Source organism: Lepidothrix coronata, unplaced genomic scaffold (assembly GCF_001604755.1).
Source record: "Lepidothrix coronata isolate B3197 unplaced genomic scaffold, Lepidothrix_coronata-1.0 Scaffold205, whole genome shotgun sequence".
NCBI classification, from domain to species: Eukaryota; Metazoa; Chordata; class Aves; order Passeriformes; family Pipridae; genus Lepidothrix; species Lepidothrix coronata.
The window spans coordinates 26,235-43,589 of NW_016690385.1; the positions used below are offsets into that span (position 1 = coordinate 26,235).

At 40.8% G+C, this 17,355-nt stretch overlaps 1 protein-coding gene across 3 annotated transcripts in view; it reads right to left on the minus strand.

Moving 5' to 3' along the window:
- CRYBG3 (crystallin beta-gamma domain containing 3) overlaps window positions 1-17,355 on the minus strand; it is an 85,886-nt gene that overhangs the window by 7,199 nt on the left and 61,332 nt on the right. The window contains exons 13-19 of one of the 3 annotated variants that reach the window (XM_017832756.1): window positions 15,652-15,794; window positions 13,970-14,096; window positions 12,919-12,951; window positions 9,036-9,050; window positions 8,873-8,967; window positions 8,218-8,344; window positions 443-582 (exon numbers count right to left, since the gene is read on the minus strand). In XM_017832756.1, coding sequence (XP_017688245.1) covers window positions 443-582; window positions 8,218-8,344; window positions 8,873-8,967; window positions 9,036-9,050; window positions 12,919-12,951; window positions 13,970-14,096; window positions 15,652-15,794 — 680 coding nt within the window. Of the gene's footprint in view, window positions 1-442; window positions 583-7,055; window positions 7,948-8,217; window positions 8,345-8,872; window positions 8,968-9,035; window positions 9,051-12,918; window positions 12,952-13,969; window positions 14,097-15,651; window positions 15,795-17,355 lie in introns of those variants that run through there. The other 2 variants (XR_001877681.1, XR_001877682.1) reach the window with 2 other exon arrangements.

Below are 17,355 nucleotides of genomic sequence, written 5' to 3' on the forward strand. Positions count from 1 at the left end.
GAAGCTGCTGCCTCTTTGGCAGCCAGTCAGCACAACAAGCTTCACTGAACCAATGCAGTGGTTTAAATCACTGCAGTTTATAGCTGGTATTTTACAGCCAGTCAATAAAGGCAGTTTGAGTTTACACTATCTGTCTTTATAAGTCAGCAATCAAAACTTACTTTTGGCTCCTTGTTTGAACAACAGGCTCTATTGGTCATTACTCTACAGAGATGAAAGGACAATTCTTACAAGGGGAAATACACCCCCTGCCCAGAGTTTTTGTTCAGTTTTGGGTCTTGATACAAGAAGTGTGCCTGACATTCAACTGCATTTTAGAATTTTATATTGTCTCAAAATTAAAGTTAGAATGTGAAACATCCTATGGACAGGGTGAGAAAATGCGTGTTCAGTATTAGTCCCTACAGTGCAAAACTGACAGGAACATTTACTCCATACTTACAGTCCACTCCTCACCCACACAGACTGAGTGTAAAAATGAAGGTCCTCATTCAGAACAGAGCTGACAGGTTCACTGAAGTGCAGCTCTCTGCCCTTGCAGCATTCCAGGGTGAACAGACTGATGGAAGGCTCAGCAAAAACCTGGGGGAGGAGGAAGGAGAGAGGGAAAAAAAGAAGCAAAGTTTTAGTAGGAATAGTCTAACTTCAGGTGTTAGACATGAGGCACACATTTGCCCACTTCAGTTGAACTTCCACGTGCTTTTGGGTCAGATCATGCTCCCTTTAACAAAGAAGGAAAAAAACCCCAAAGCACACAGAGCTGGAACACACTGCATTTATGAGTGGCTTTGTCACCAGAGTGTGGTGGCCCCACTGACACATGCCAAGTACAGTGAGTCACTTCGTGATGCAGAGAGGCCTCTGCATCTGAAAAAAATCATTTTGATCTGGTTTGTATCATCAGGGCCTAAGTTTTTGCTTTTCATAAATCTAGGTTATTTACTTACTGATGGAACACATCACCAGCAGTGTTCAGGGTGATCTGCAGATTGCACCTAAAGCAGTGTTGCAAATAACAAGTAGAGTGTCCACAGACTTTAATTAGCAGTAGTTCACTGCAAAAATCTTAGAGAGCTACAAACTGTAAGAGGTTAAAAAGGTCAACTAAAAAGTTCTCAATGTTTTTAACAGGCATTCCTGTTTTTTCTCCTGACTATCCTGAGGAAACAGCATAATTAGTAAACCCTTCAATCTCATGCAGAATTGAAACATTTTTTGCTTAATGTCCTTTTCTACAGTTGATAGATTGCCTATGAAAGCAAATAAAAGGATCAGTTTGCATGAAAATGTGGTCCAGCTATAAGATCAGCAGAAAAACAGAGGAAATACTTAAATACACGAAGTCTGTGCCTTAGCACAAGGAACACTGGCACAATTCTTCAGCATTTTTAACCTAAAGCCATAAGGGGAGTATTGTAACCAAAGGCATAAGCACTTGCAGGAGGAGGGAACAGGTCTGGGTAACCTCTGATCAGCCTCTCCAGGAAAGTCACCTTGTTCTTAGGAGAGGTTACCCTGAGATAGCTGGCTCAAGCAAAAGTTAGGATTTCTCTTGCAGCAAAGATATGGCCTCAGGTGGAAGGAATGAAGCAAAATCTTGAACTAAAGTTGACAGACACTGAGCAATTAAGAGAAATTAACTTTCATGTTTGAGGAGGCACATGTATTGTAGTGAAGTGTCTCTGAACAGCTCAGTGGTGATTCAGGACATACAAATTTACTTGACACTGACTCAGAGCACTTGGTATGTAGCTGGTTGGCCAGAATCTGCCTCAGAGAAGTTGTCTTCCTCTGCCAACCAGTGCAGGGACAATCTAAGTCATGCAACACTGCAAGGACAGAGAGTTTGCTGAGGTATTTTAAAGAAGACCCTGGGGATCATCAGAGGCATTTTTAAAGCTCACTGTACTCCTAAAAAACTAATGTTACAACCCAGAAAGAGATTAAAACCTGCAGTGTTTTTATTTTGGAATGTCAGTTCTTCCGAAGTGCCTTCTGCTAGATGGGGTGGGTCAAATTTACAATGTGTGACTAAGGGCTTACTTTGAAATCCAGACCAGCAGAGAGGCAGCTCTTTCTCAGGTTGCCCTGCTCAGCAGGGCAGTACCATCACACTCCTGTTTGCAAGAGTCTTGGCACTGCCTTTCACCTGAGCAGACACTAGAAATGGTGTCCAGAACAGGTCCAACAGGGTCAATTTTCACAAGGGCATTACTGACCATGAGAAACACCCTTTGGCATCCATGTTGCCAGACACTGTTACCCAAGCCTAAATGTTTATCCTGCTGCTGCAATATTCAGTATGTCAAGAGACGGGGATGCTGTACTAGATGGACAAGTTATCTGATACAGCATATCCATTTATATGCTAAGAACCAGGACAGCACATTGGTGGAGTCAATTAAAATGACTCCAGAGTCAATTGAAATGACTCCAGCTGTCCTGGGGTGAGACTGTTTGACCTGAATGGCCTGGGAATGTCCTGTCCAGCTGCTCAGAGTCCCAGTGTGTCTGCAGGCAGCAGGCACTGTGTCCCTGGCACACACACAGCCCATGACAAGGGCTGACACCACCTTCCCAGCGACACCTCAGGAGGACTCCACTGACCTGGCACAGACAGAAAACAGGCTGCTGTGTCAAGGACTGAGCTCTCACATTTCCATAACCATATACAGAGCAAGGAGCTGACTCCTCACTTTATGTATTCCCTTATACACCAACAGCTGGCAGCAGTGACTTGGCCTGGCTTTTTTCTCTACTTTGTTTTCGTAGTTCCATGGAAACTACCAACAGCGAAAAACAAGGTTTAGAGGCCATGCTGTTATGCTTCCTACAGAGGCATCCTGCTCCCACCCTTCCCTGCAGAACGCTGAGGAGCATTTTCACCCATTTTCAGGTGGAACTTTCACCACTGATAGGTAATTGTGAGGCTCAAAGGACCAGCTTTCTTCATGAAGGCCCAGTCCTGACAGACCAGGGATGAAAGGGGCTCTCCAAGAGCCAGAGGAAGGGCAACTGGCAGAGAATACAAGAGGGGACAACCTCACTGCCTTAGGTGGACCCAAGTTTCCCATTTCAAAGGTGAGCTAAAGTCATCCATGTTCCCTGGCAAGTCATTCCCATGTCTAGGTCAGGATTACCTCAGCTTCCTTTCAGAGTTATTTCAAGGAAAATAACCTGAAATGCCATCCTTTGGGAAAAGCTTGCCAACTGTGAGAATGACAAAGCACTAAAGAATTACTTCATGTGTGGAGGAACTAAGTGCCTTTGCTTAAACCAGCACCAATAATATTTTAAGAGGTTTTGCTTGTTCTGTTTTTTAATGCCAGTGTCCAGGGAGAAACTTGAAGAGATTTAATATATTCAGGAGGCCAGTGATGAAGAAAGGCTATATTTACACAGCATTTCAAGATATGAGCAGCCTTGTGAACTGTTAAATACACTGATATTCTTTACTTAACAGGTGTGGTAGCCTGTGGCTCACACAGCACATGATGCAGTGGCAATGACACAGGTAAGCCATGGAAATCAACACACCAAAAATCTCTTGTGCAGTTCAACTCAGATCAGGCTTTCCCCTAATGATTTTTACCTTTTTTTTTTTTTTTTAAATGGAGAGAAGCTGTGCACCACAAATTTTTCACAATTCAGAACAGATATTTATACTCTACTAGTTCAGAAAAAAACACAATGCAAGCCTGATGTGTTTGATATTAAACAAAGACCATTCAAGACAAGCTTCCTTTAAATGCCTTTTGCTTGCAGTGCAAAGCTTAGGTGCTTTGTAAAGCAGCAGTGTGCAGACACAAAGCAGCTGACCAAAGGGCACTGGAACTGAAAATCATTCGCACAGGTGAATTTGCACATGTGCCTGTAACAAAAACTACAGATTTAGGTATGGAGAACATATGGATAATTTTGCATTATGAATGCTGTGAAAACTGTTACCAATAGAGCCCTTTTGAAAAGGGCTCAGCCAAAACATGTTTTTCCTCACACCTTTTTTTTGCAAAGTTAGATTTTGCAAACTTTGATGCCAAAGCCTAATAATGCCAAAGAAAGAAGTCCATGGGGCCAGACTAAAGCATGACTAACCCAATCATGGCATGGGTTGGTGCAGTTCCCCACTTTGTGTCTGTGCTGACCTGCTGCTCTGCAAACAGCATTTGCCAGAGTCTGAACTGGATGAGCCTCCACAGCTGTATTTCAACATCCATGGGAAAATCTTACACTTCAGCCTTGGCTAACTCATCATTTACAACTGTCTTTACTGCCTGGCTACTCCCTTCAGTGTGGGATGGATGCCTGGCTGAGGGAGAGGAACATGGTGCTGGACGACAGAACACGCACGGTCCAGTCCCAGCTACACAGAATGAATCATTGCCTGGCCCTGGGAAACCAATTCATTCCTGTATCTGATTTCATTATTTGCCTCACAGGAATGCTGGGAAGATTGGTTAACACCTGTATTTAACTTAGAAAAAGAAAATCAATACAGAAATACAAGAACTGTCATGGCTGATCAGAGCAAGAATAAGGAATGCCTCAAAAAGAAAAGGGAAAAAAAGCAATCAAACAAAAAAAGCATTGCACAACCTACAACCTGGATCTCATTTTTGATTTTAGAAACATTGAGACTGGTTTAACTTAAGGACTGCTGTTAACACTTTAGAAGGAAAACTAAGTGCTCATTGCAACAATACTGAATATTCTTGTCCACGGAAATCACAGCAAATATGACAGGGAGTTTGACAATACAGCCTGTCTGAGAAAAGGCAGCACTAAAGCTCTCCATTGCAAGAACATAAGGGTCACTATCCCAAAAGAATAACCTCTTCAAGCAACAAACACTGGGTAAATTCCCCAGTAAGCATCCATGGCCCTATAAATGGCACAGCTGACTTCACCCACTCTTTTGCTGCTTTACTTTCCCTGAACCCATGGAAATACAAAAGGCAAGTCCTTGCTGAGGCAGGGATGGAAACCTGCAGTATTACACCACTATTTTTTCCTCACAGAATATCAAAATCAAAGGACATAACACACTCATTATCAAGGCACACATTTGCTTTGTTCCTTCTTTCTATCCTCTTGTTAACCTACAACTTTTCCTAAACACTCCAAGAAGGACAAAACAGATCGTTCTAAATTTGAGCAAAATGGAACAGCAGGAAAAAAGAACAGCTAGGGCCTCCTGAAGATTTAGTTTGAGTATTACAGTCCTTGGAGAATAAGCATATAACATTTGTTATATTTGTTTGCAAACATTTTGTTTGCATGAAAGCTGCATTTTCCATAGAACAAACAATTCCCTCAAAGTCTTTCCTCATCTTCAATTGGTTGATCTATTTTTGGAAAAAAAAAAAAGTCAAGGCTTTGCAGAAGTTCTTCGCTGTTTCAAATGGATTAAGGCAGTGCTGTTTCCTTAGTCACAAAAATTCCACTGCCACCTTACAGTGCTGTTCCGTCAAGTCACAAAATCCCACCGATGCCGTGAGGGAATACTGCAAATATAGAATGTTAATCCTCAAATTCTGCTTCCAAAATGGAGCCCAGAAATCTTGCAGCAGCTGACAACATCTAAATAAGCCCCTCAAACTGTTACAGCTTTGAAGTGAAAACTTAATAAGTTACACTTTACACTTCACTCAGCTGTACAAAAATCAAGGTAACATACACTTAATTATCACTACAATCTTGCACATTAGCAACGGAATACCCAGATCCCATGCCCCCATTTTTTTCCAGCCTATTTTGTTCTCCTATCCCAAAGAACTGCCTGATATAATCTACTTCTAAAACATACAGCTGGACCACACCTACACCACTGAACAGGCTTGGACTGTTCCCAAAGGCTGGTAATGAGCTGGCCTTTGTACTCCTAAAAGCATATTAGTTTTCCCCTTTGCCAGTGCCACACATGGACCTCTTCTCCTGGTGAACATCTGGGATGCAGAAACCTCATGCACAGCAATGCATGGCTCCCCACCACAGCGTGGGAGCCCTTCACAGACACACTTGCAGCAAATTCATCTCACTGAAAAGTGGAGCAGGAGACAATGCACATTCAGGGCTTGTTGTTGGGGCTAAAGGCTCTTCCTCTCACACATAAGCAACCAAGAGACACACCTTAGGTCTGCTAATGGAAATTGAATAATGGAAGGGGTTCCCAGGGCCACAAATGAATTCAATAAAGCTACACAACAGCTCCACTTGGGAATAGCATTGCTTCTCTCTTGAATGAGCTAACAGAAATATGTTGTAATAAAGAGGGCTCTGTTCCAGGAACAGTGTTTTGTGGACAATGCACAGAATGAGCCGTGGCTGTTCCTGACAGCGGACGGAACCCACTGCTCCGTGCCCGGCATCACGTCGGTGCCACACAAAGCCTGGGAGCCCTGACCTGGCGGATCTGCACTCACAATGACTTAGGGACCACTGAGGGCACTGCTATTTGTGAAACAGGTGGGGTTCAACAGCGTTTTATGCTGTGTAGTGCCCTGATTTTGTGAAACATGAGGGCTCCTATTTGAGAGAGAGGAACTGAGCTAAGAGGTGCAAGCCTCTCACAAGGCAGAGGAAGACATGTGAGCTTCCCACACACAGCCTGCCAAACACACTTCTTCCAGGGGCTGGTCCTCAGTAATCAAGGGCTGCCAGCAGTTTCCTACTATGCCAAACTGCATAGTTACTTCCCTGTGAGATTACAGGCTGGGGGATTGGATGAGACCTACTATTCCATGTTAATACTTCACTCTGATTTAGCACAGCAGTGTCCAAAAGCCCAACTTAAAAACCAGGCTCTCAGCAGGTGAGGTGGGAAGCTATAGCTCCACTGAAGTCACTGTATCTGTGCAGTCTAGTGAAAAGTCCAGCTCTCAAGCTCAAATTGTACATCCTTCCCACCATGCCCGTGGCTTTTGGTGGTTGGGTTTGCTTGGTGGTTTTTTTTTGGTATCTTTTTTTTTGCTTGCTTTGTTTGTTTGTTTGTTTTTGTGGGGTTGGTTTTTTTTTTTTTTGCTTTTGTTTTAAAAATCTGTTCACAAATGAAAAAAAAGACTTCATATGTGAAAAAAAACCCTGAATTGAGTAATCTCTGAAGTCCAGCTTCATGAGGGTTACATTGAAGGACACATGTCACATAGGCTGAGTTTGTGTTCTGTGATCAGGGGAGGACGAAGAGTTTTGGAGAAGTTGGTGGCAATTGCTAGAGAGGAGTGGGCAGAAAAGCCACTTCAATTGCAAGACTGAAGCTCATGGAGGACCTTGGTGGAGCAGAAATCCACCTGCAGTCCATGGAGGGCCCCACACCAGAGCAGGTGGATGCCCAGAGGAGGCTGTGATCCTGTGGGAAGCCCGGGCTAGAGCAGGCTCCTGGCAGGACCTGTGGCCCATGGAGAGAAGAGCTCATCCTGGAGCAGGTTTTGCTCAGAAGACCCTGTGGAAGGGACCCACACTGGAGCAGTCTGTGAAGAACTGCAGCCCAAGGAAGGACTCACACTGGAGAAGTTGATGGACTGTATCCTGTGGAAAAGACTCCCTGCTGGAGCAGGGGAAGAGTGTGAGGGGTCCTCCTCCTGAGGGGGAAGGAGTTGCAGCAATATGTAATAAACTGACTGCAGCCTCCATTCTCTGTCCCCTGAGCTGCTGTGGGGAGGAGGCAGAGAAAATCAGGAGTAAGATTAAGCCAGGGAAGAAGGGGGGGGTGGAAGGAGGGCGTTTTTAAGATTTAGTTTTATTTCTCATTGTCCTACTCTGATTTGATTGGTAACAAATTAATTTCCCCAAGCTCAGTCTGTTTTGCCTGTGATGGTAACTGCTGAGTGATCTCTTCCTGCCCTTATCTCAACCCACGAGTCTTTTGCTGTATTTTCTCTCCCTTGTCCAGCTGAGGAGGGATAAGGATAAAGTTGCCTTGGGGGCACCCAGTGCCCATCCAGGGTGAACCTGCCACAGGATCAGTGAGAAAAATGTTAACCAATGCAACTTGTACAAAACAGAGCAATTTTGAGCCCAGAACACCCAAGAGCACACACCTACAAGTGACCACGTGCATGAGTGCACGCAGCCCAACTTGTTCTGAACCCAGAAAATCCTGTAAGCCAAGAAAACAAACTTTACTCTTTCCTCTATATACCACAAGCACTTGTTTGAGACATCTGACTAGGAAAAGAGTTCTAAAATGTTATTATTTTTTTTTCCCAATAGAGTCCTTACATATTGAATAGGCTTGAGGGATTTGATTGTAGCAGCTGGGCAGCCACAGGAACTGAGGTCAACGTAGAGCCCTTCTTCCAGCACACAGTGATTGTCAGTGATTTCCCCTTCGTAACACAGGAGCCAACTGCAAGAATAATGAAACAGAAAAGATAAGCTGCTCGAGCTGCTTATTAACAGCAAGTTTTTTTCAAGACTTAAGATTTGCTAAGGACACAAAGAATAAAAAATTTCTCTGTTCTTGTCAAGCTTAAAAGTAAGGTGACTTCAAAGGCTACGCTATGAAGCAACCCAAAGCAGCAAAATCACATCATGTGGTACAGAAACCTCAGTTCCAGAGTCAAACGAGGCGAGGGGAATGCAGACACTTCTACTGTACCAAGTTCTCAAAATCTGGAATAAATTCTAATTGGAGTTTAAAAAAGAATCACAGTAACTGTGCAAACTTCCCACAGGGATAGCAAAATGCATTCTACCCAAAGCAAGGACAGGATGAGAGTTACTGAGATGCATTGCAAGACAAAGGTTCTAAGACACGATGGAATATGATGGGCATGTGTTATGTGTTTTCAGTTGCCTGAAATTTAGTAAGGTTTCTAAAAAAAAAAAAAGTTCATATCACTGGAAATGGTGGCATGTAAAACAACAGACTTACCATCCCCGAAGAACCTTAAAAGAACATGGTATGAATGATGTAAAATCAGAAACTTCTGCTGTGAAATCTATACATGCTCCTTGGAAATGTGTGAGCTACAAGAACAAAACAAAACAAAAACAATGACTAGAAGGAAAATGAAGGCATTATCATTAATGTAAACAGAGAAAGCTGTACTCTCACAGAAGTATCCATTCAATTCATAAAGACACAATAAACAGAATGACTTTTCATTTAAGGAATCTTTTACATTTCTACAGCTGCTTTATTTCTAGAAAGATCAAGTAATTTATCATCTCTGGGACTGATACAGGATGCTCCCCAGTGATGCTAAGGCAGGCAGTGTTATCAAGTGTTAAAAGTTCCACTGTAGCAGGAAGAGGGCCCAGCAAAAAGAGAAGGGCAGGACTGAAGGTTGTTCTCATCCACATGAAGGACCCCTGAGCTGCAGTTAAATCCCACTACAGCTCAGCAATCCAGTGTTCAGAACAGGATGGGGAAGCAATGGTCAAAAGACACAGATCTACTGGTGACAAAGTGCCTTGAAAACTTCTGTGACCACAGTGCTAGCAGGTAGTTTTTAATTTCAGAATTTCTGACGGAACTGGGAACTCATGAAAACAGCTTGGCTGAACTTCAGATGTCATGGTGAAGAACTACAAGTCACACTGGACCACGCCCCACCAGTAAGATGTGACCAATTCACCCTGAAAAGCAACAAGGCTGAAAGTGCTGCAGTAAAAGGAAAGAGGAAAACAGAAAAAAAAAAAAACAAAAAAACAACAACAACAAAAAACCTAGTATGATATAGGCTGTGATCTACAGCAAAGTCACCCAAAATTCTGCACCCTTGGGCTGCCACTGTGTAACTGAGATGAATTTCACTTTAAAGCCTGAAAGAGAGGCTGGAAAAGAATGAAAAATTTAACTGTATCAAGAGAATAGTTCATATTCTGTAATGGAAGAAAAACACGATGGCTGTTGCAAAAGCTACTTCCCCCTTCATGCCCCAAATTGGCCAAGCTTCCTGCCAAAGAAAAGAAATCAAATGCTTTTGCCAGTACAGACTGAGAAAGCCAAACACAAGTATCAGCAAATGATTTTATGGAAAAGCTCAGTCTATGTTTTTAAAACAAATGAATATGTTTCCTGTTAGAAACAACAAGAAAGGCTTAACCTGGCCTTACAGGCTGTAACTGCTAATTGGAGAACACAGATCAGCTAATTGGAGAACACAATACAGTAAATAAAGTGTAACTGATTTTTCTGTAAATGCAATCACACTGCTATGTCACAAAACATCTCTTTAAGCTGTAATTACATAGTATTTTCTACCCACTCATCTAAAAGCTCTTTACAAAAAGGAATATATATATATATACACCCCCCCTTTCCTTCATAGGCCATGTGCTATGCAAGGCTTTTAAAAAAGATCCACAACTCATTTTAATATAGAATGTATCTAATAATGATTGATGGTCTTAATTTGACAAAAGCTGGGGTGAAGTAGTGATTCCTCAGTGCAAACACTGAGCATCTGAAATTAGCCTCAGAGTGCAGCAACCTCTGGTTTGTCAGGGTTTGCACATCATTATATGAGGTTTTGCTTCCTAAAAGTTCAACAGACAGCACATTAAAATACAAATATAAGGTATCACAGCAATTATCTCTGCTTCCTAAATCATCTGTACAAGTCGGCTGCTACTGAAAGAGGCTTTGTTCTTGCTGGGCAAAACCAAGCTTCATTTTAATAAATAAAAGAAATGGCTTTGCAGAGTCAGTGATTTCAGACACTGTATGTCCATGGTTTATTAGGGAACCTGGCAGGAGGAAAAGGTCAGGGGAGTTGCTGAGAGATTTAAGAAAATTCAGCTGCTTTTCAATTTCTGATGAGCAACCAAACACAGGAGTGAAAAGAAGACACACTGTTGTAGACAGTGAAAACACTTCCCTTAGCTCAGATACACGCTTATTAAAAGTGGGAGAATGTATCATCATTCAAAATAACCAATATATGGCTTATACAAGGCTCAAACATCAGGATGTTTAAGGACCTGCCAGCTCCTATGCACCATGCTTTGAAGTTCCAAACCAAAAGACTGCTGGATAGATTAAAGTTTTTATTTTACTCTGAATAGGAAATTCTTCATATTTATCCAAAAGACTGTCCTTTACTTATCATAAGTGATTAAATGTTTTCCCATAAAAACTTACTCAAATTATTTCCCCTCCTATAAGAGCTGTAGGGATATGAATGATGATCTTCCTTCCTTAGCTTTGGGGTGGAATCCTATGAGAACCAGGATTGTGATAAATCACGATAGTAATTTTTTTACAAATGGTGTTAGGACTGTTATTAGAGAACACAAGAGGCAAACCACAATCCAGTACAGGTCAGTATTTAAAGGTGACTGTGTGTTATATACATACACAGTTTTTTTCATGTTTCTGGGAAATAAAAAGACTATAAAGCACAATTTATTGAAACTTCAAAGGCTTGAATTGATCTTAAAGGTCTGCAAGACTGAAGTAATGCACTCAAACAACAGTTTTTGGGAGATCCTGAAAAAATAGAAGAATTGAAGATGGAAAGAAAATTGTCTTCAACTGTTTGGACACCCCTCTGGTTTGATTTGAGGTGGTTATTTTATCTGGTAGCATTTACCAAGGCCTTACTGTGAATATATTCTTGTAAGTCTGGATTTGGCTGCAAACTGCCATGTGAATAGGTCTGGCAGGAAGTCAGTGTTTAAGACTAAAATAATGCACCAATTATGTCTTCAGACAGGAAACACTTCCTGTAGTCCTGGGTTAATCATAAAATCATAGAACTAGGATACTTGGGGAAAAAGGAGGGTGTGGTCCACCTGCTAAACAACACAGTGTATGTTATTTCCCATCCAAGGAAGAAAGAGCAAAATTGTGTCCAGATGACAAAATACTTAGAGCTCAATGGTTCTGTTTCAGCAAACTTTAAAGACTCTTTTGTCTGAAAAATAATGTCATGTTTCTTGAAATAAACTTTCCAAATTTGCTTAATTAAAAGCATGTCACAGAGAGAGCAATGCAGCCCCTCCCATCATCACCCACACCAGCAGTGCACTCCAGGACACAAAAAGACTAATCAAAAAACTAATGCTGGAAGGGAGGAGAGCCCTGTTGGGACAGAACATTGCAGGGGACACAGACCATGTGTAGCGATGAGCACAGAGTAGGATTTTGTTTTTAGAAAGATAACACAAAGGTCCATTAATGGAATGTAACCTCAAAACATAAGGACCGAAAGTGTAAAACCCCAAACTAACTCATTCTTGAGACTAACAGTGAGTTATAGGGATCACTTTCTCATTGTAAGTTATCACCAAGTCAGACACAACTTTCAGGGAAACTGTCAGAATGTATCATAGAAGAGATTTAGCACAGATTTATTATAAACAGGATGTGTTCAGTTAAGGTCTTAATATTACTGTGACGAAAAGGTAACCACGGGGTTACCTTGCTCCTTAAAGAGACTATGAAAAGCAGAGCTACCAGCACTCAAGACTAAAAAAACCCATTCTGTTGATGCATCTGCAGGTTTGGAAAGCGCAATTCAATTTTCTTCAGTTTATATTTTCATCCTCACCTCATCCGTGAACACAGCAGTGACAAACCAGACACAACGCAAAAGAACGGAACGAAAATCTGCCACCAAGAGAAGGACAAGTGAATGTGAGGGAGACTTTCCAGGAACAGGAAGGGAAGGAGAGGAAAATAAAAAGCTACAGAGACCCAAAGTCAGTCAAAACCTATTGGGTTGCTTGCATTTTTGAGAACAGAATACTAAAGGGTACGATCTGGAATAAAGCAAAGAGCAGAACATCAGCAAACTTAACCTTTCTACATCTACCGGTTTCATCCATCAGTGATCTGCTGTATGAAATGATAATACTGAGGTATCATTTGAAGTAACTGAGGTATCATCTGAAGCAAGACATTCAACATTGCCTGTATTTAATTATTAAATGTAGTTTAGGACTAAAGACAGTAATATAATGTCAACATACCAAATGTGGAGGCTCATTCATTCCAAGCGGTTCCTGCAATAATAAATACATACACATATGTTAAAACCCCCCCAAATCAATTACAATTAATTTCCTAGGAGACATGTCAAGTTCCTGAAATTTGTTAATTATGAACCCAAGAGCAGAGAAAAAACACACTTCCCAGGGTCTTGGCACAATTCTCTTCCCCATTTTTGCCATCAGCTGCCTGTAAGCTCACGATTACCTGCCTGACTGTTCAGTGCCTTTCATACAGAGAAGTTGCATCAGCATTAATTAGTTCATATAATGTGGATTAGAGTCTATGCAAATGTCTCTGCATTTGTTTTCGAGGCTGTTTCTTGAAAAGATGCAGAATTAAAAACAACAGATGACTGCAACAGCTCTTTAAACACGTGATCTTCAAAATAAGGTTAAACGTTCCTTTCCTATTTTCAGTGCATTAGTATAATTTACTACTTATTATTTATTTATTGCTTATTATTATTTAATACTTATTACTGAGGATTGTCTTTGCATTTGGGTTTTGACAGTTCTGGCACTAATCTGCTTGGGCAAGTTACATTACCTTAGATTGAATAATGGATTAAAAATATTTCCTGTCTTTATTCACTGTGTGTATTACATATATTTCAGTATAAAAATAATAATAATAAAAAAATCAGACTTCTATTACACAACAACAACATAGGTCAGATAAATTCTCAAGTATTTTTATATCCATTATTGATTAGGCATTATAAATTACTATGTTTTAAAGCAAATTAATCTTTCCAGGCCAGGTTATTCTTTCCCTTTATGCAGTCTGCCAAAGGGAAGTTCTTCTTTTGAGGTTTCCCTGATAATTTTCTCAAGATATAGAAAGATCCACAGTGTCCATTTCAGTCTGAACAGACTCATGATGTCATTTACAAGGGTCTTTAAGTTGTTTCCAAATAAATAGACAAGTTGTTATAATGTGGGCTGTCCTATTTAATTATTATGGAATGTCCTGGACTCCAAAGGCTTCATTTCTTTCAAGTTTCCCCCTTAACAAGTTCTGGTAACTCACCAACTTCACAGGTCGAATTGACATGATGGTTTTACTGGATCCTCCCCAGTCAAAAAAGCATTTGTATTTTCCTTTCTCCAATACATATTGTTCTCCACAAAAATATTTCTGCTTATATGCCACCCACCTGGAGAATGACACAAAAATTAAACCAAAACCATCACATTTTTCTGTGCAGTCTGATGACAACGCTAGCAAGTTAAACGCAACAAAAAGCCCATCTGACAGACAGTGCAACATTAAACCTGAGGAGACAAAACTGTCACACCTTTGATTTTCTGCTCTTAATTTGCAAACACTGTTTGACAAACACACAACTCTGGGTCTCTGCCTTTCCATCAAATATCAACTCAACATGAGATGATGCTTTTCTCAGAAACAAGAAACACAAAGGAAAGAAATTTAGTTGACAAGTTTTCAAATCTCTCTCAACTGAATATTCAGGATCACATAGTTCTGTAAAGCATCCCTTCAACTGTTGTCATGCAAGACTCTGGGAATGCTACTGCATTGAACTTGTTTTACAACCCTCAGGATTTTGCAGTTCTCATTTGTATCCCTCCTCTCCAAATTGAGTTGCAGCCTTTCATTCTTGTATTTTATCCTCGTGAGACACTAATTATCAGCCCCTGTGTGAGCAGTTCCAAGTCCCCCACTATTGCTACCCATTCTAAATTTGAAGCCTTCTTAGTCTCACTTAACAGCTGCTGATCCCTATCACCATCACCATTAGGGTAGGCATGACAATGTTAATATTGTACTTTTAAAATTACTATTAAAGTCTGGAATTTCAACCCACGATTCCATAGTGCTATTTTCCCATAACATCTTTTATGTTTTAGCATTTGATATTATTTTTCACGCACAGTACCCCTGCCCTCCATGTAATAGCCTACTCCATCATTCCCATGGAGTGGGTGACTCCCCTGCTTATCCTTCCTGTCAGTCTCTGCAGTATCTGCTGGATCAGAGCTGTTATTTCATGCCAAGCATTCTAGCTCCTCCACACTAATTTTTAGGCTTCTGGCACTTTAGAGTTTTGTCCTTGCTCCATCAGTTAATACCACATATGTCTGTCTGTCAACAGACACTGCAGGTGGTCTAATTTACCTTCCTTACTTATTTTCTTTGTTTCCTTGTTTATTTTCCTTCTGAACTTCACATATGCACACCAAATGTCAGCCAGGTCCACCCTGTAGACTGTGTCAGCTTGAGCCAGCTGCTCTTCCACACCTCTTGGTTTAACCTCTCCTTTTAGTTAAAATAGTTCTACAAAATTAAAACATTCAGTGCCAGCAGGCTGACTTTCTTACAAATACAGCACATCTTATCCTTTCTATACAGGCTCTACCTGTTCCAAAACCTTAACATACCTAAAATCTCTCTTCTGTTTTACTCCCAAAGCTCCTTTATAATGAAACTACAGTGACACCTCTGGAGGAACATCACAAGCTTTGTCTAGTAACAAGAATGTCCAGATCCAAATCAAGGTTCAAGCATGAGAGCTACAAAAAACTAAAGTTATTTTTTTCCCCTTCCATTCACCAAGGAAACATAAAGAAACATTTTTCTCCTCCAAATGTTTACCACCTGTAGCACGTGAAACACATTCTGTCAAAAGATGCACCCAAACATGCACAAAGATACTGAAGAGTTCCCTCCACGTATTTCAGTAGACTTACACTCCACTCCTCACAAGAATAGATCTCGTCTCTGGGCCAAATCCAGCCTTCTCCAAATCCGGGATTTCTTCATTGGTGATGTCTAATGCCTTCCCATCTTCATCATCAGACTGAAAAAGTGCCACTGATGACTCTATGAAATCCTAAGAGGCAGCACAGGAGTTAGAAGACAGGCTGTCACAGCTCAGCAACACTTCAGAACAAAAAACATTTTGGAAAAGAGTTACAGCCAGAAAGACAGTGTTTCATAAAGCAGTAAAGGGACCTGGATCCCTTCTGTGGATCTTTAAGGGATATTTTGGCATCTAAAACTGGCAGCCTGGCAATCTGATATGGCCTTCAGTGGTTTCCACTGAAGAGATAAAGAACCTGCTGCCCCTCAGCACCATCCTTTCCTCTCTGAGGATGACTGAGAGTGCAAAGATGCCCACGTGGGCAAGAGAAGAGTCGTGGATCTTCCAACAACTGATCTTCCAACAACTTCAAAAATGACTATTCCAAGTATTACCACGACTACAGCTTTTTGCTTCAAGTTCTCCTTCCTCATCCCTTCCCAGCAACATGGCAATAACCATGGAGAGGAAAAGACTGGGCAAGATCACCTTTCCAGCACAAGGGATTTGTACTTTTTGGATACATCCGCGGCATGACTAATCACTACAGCTATTAATAAATCCTGCTTAACACTGTTATGTTCCCTTACATAGCTGTGTGACACTGCTCTCCGCTATCAGTTGGCTTAGTCCCTGACCAGATTACTTGCACAGCTTCAGATTATTTGAATTTGGGTTTCAAATCTTCAACTTTTTAACCACTTAGCAATTCTAAGCACGCAGTTCAGTCACTGCTTGGGAAAACAGAAAACAACAATCCATTCACTTTATTCCTTTAACTTTTAACATAAACTATGAACTGAACTTCAGTGTTTCTCAAACATTCAGCAATGTTATAATAAGTTGAAGCTAAGTCTTTCAAACAAGAAATAAAGGCTATCAAGCAAACAATGTGGCTGACAGAGATCCACAAACATATGAGGACACCATAGGAATTATTACACTAAATACTTGCTGCTGTAGCACTTCAATGTTACCAACCAGAGAGCAATATGCTGAAGGCTACACAGAGAAAACAAAGACTTATAACTGTCAAAATCCACTTAGAAATTAAGGCCAGACCAAGCATGCAGCCAGACTCCTTTGGTTGGGCTCTTTAGAGGACACCACGTCTTTGTACAGGATACAATCACAAAGAATTACGAAAACTAACTTTAGAACAAACACTTGATGTAACTCCAGCTCTCTGCATTGTTTACAGGACACTAGAAGTTGATGGAACAAATTATGTAGTAAAACTGGTTTTCTTACTAAGTTGACCACCTCCTTCTTTAATTTATTTAAACAGTTGCAACTATTTCAGGTATACACTAGAAATTAAAGTACCAGGTCTGACAAAATCATCATGAACAACTGCAGCTTCAGACTACTTTTCTGGAAAACAAACAAACAACCAAACCAGTGCAGTATTGGTGCAAATGGAAAACAGCTACTCTTAACAGTCCTAAAGCAAAAACTTTATAAAAGTACCTGAGAAGTCATTTAGATCAAATCTACAGAGAATTTCTTTGACTACATTTAAAATACTGAAATATATTCACAAGTCAAATTACATTTAAAACATGTTTCAAATTCAGTCATCATTCTTTCC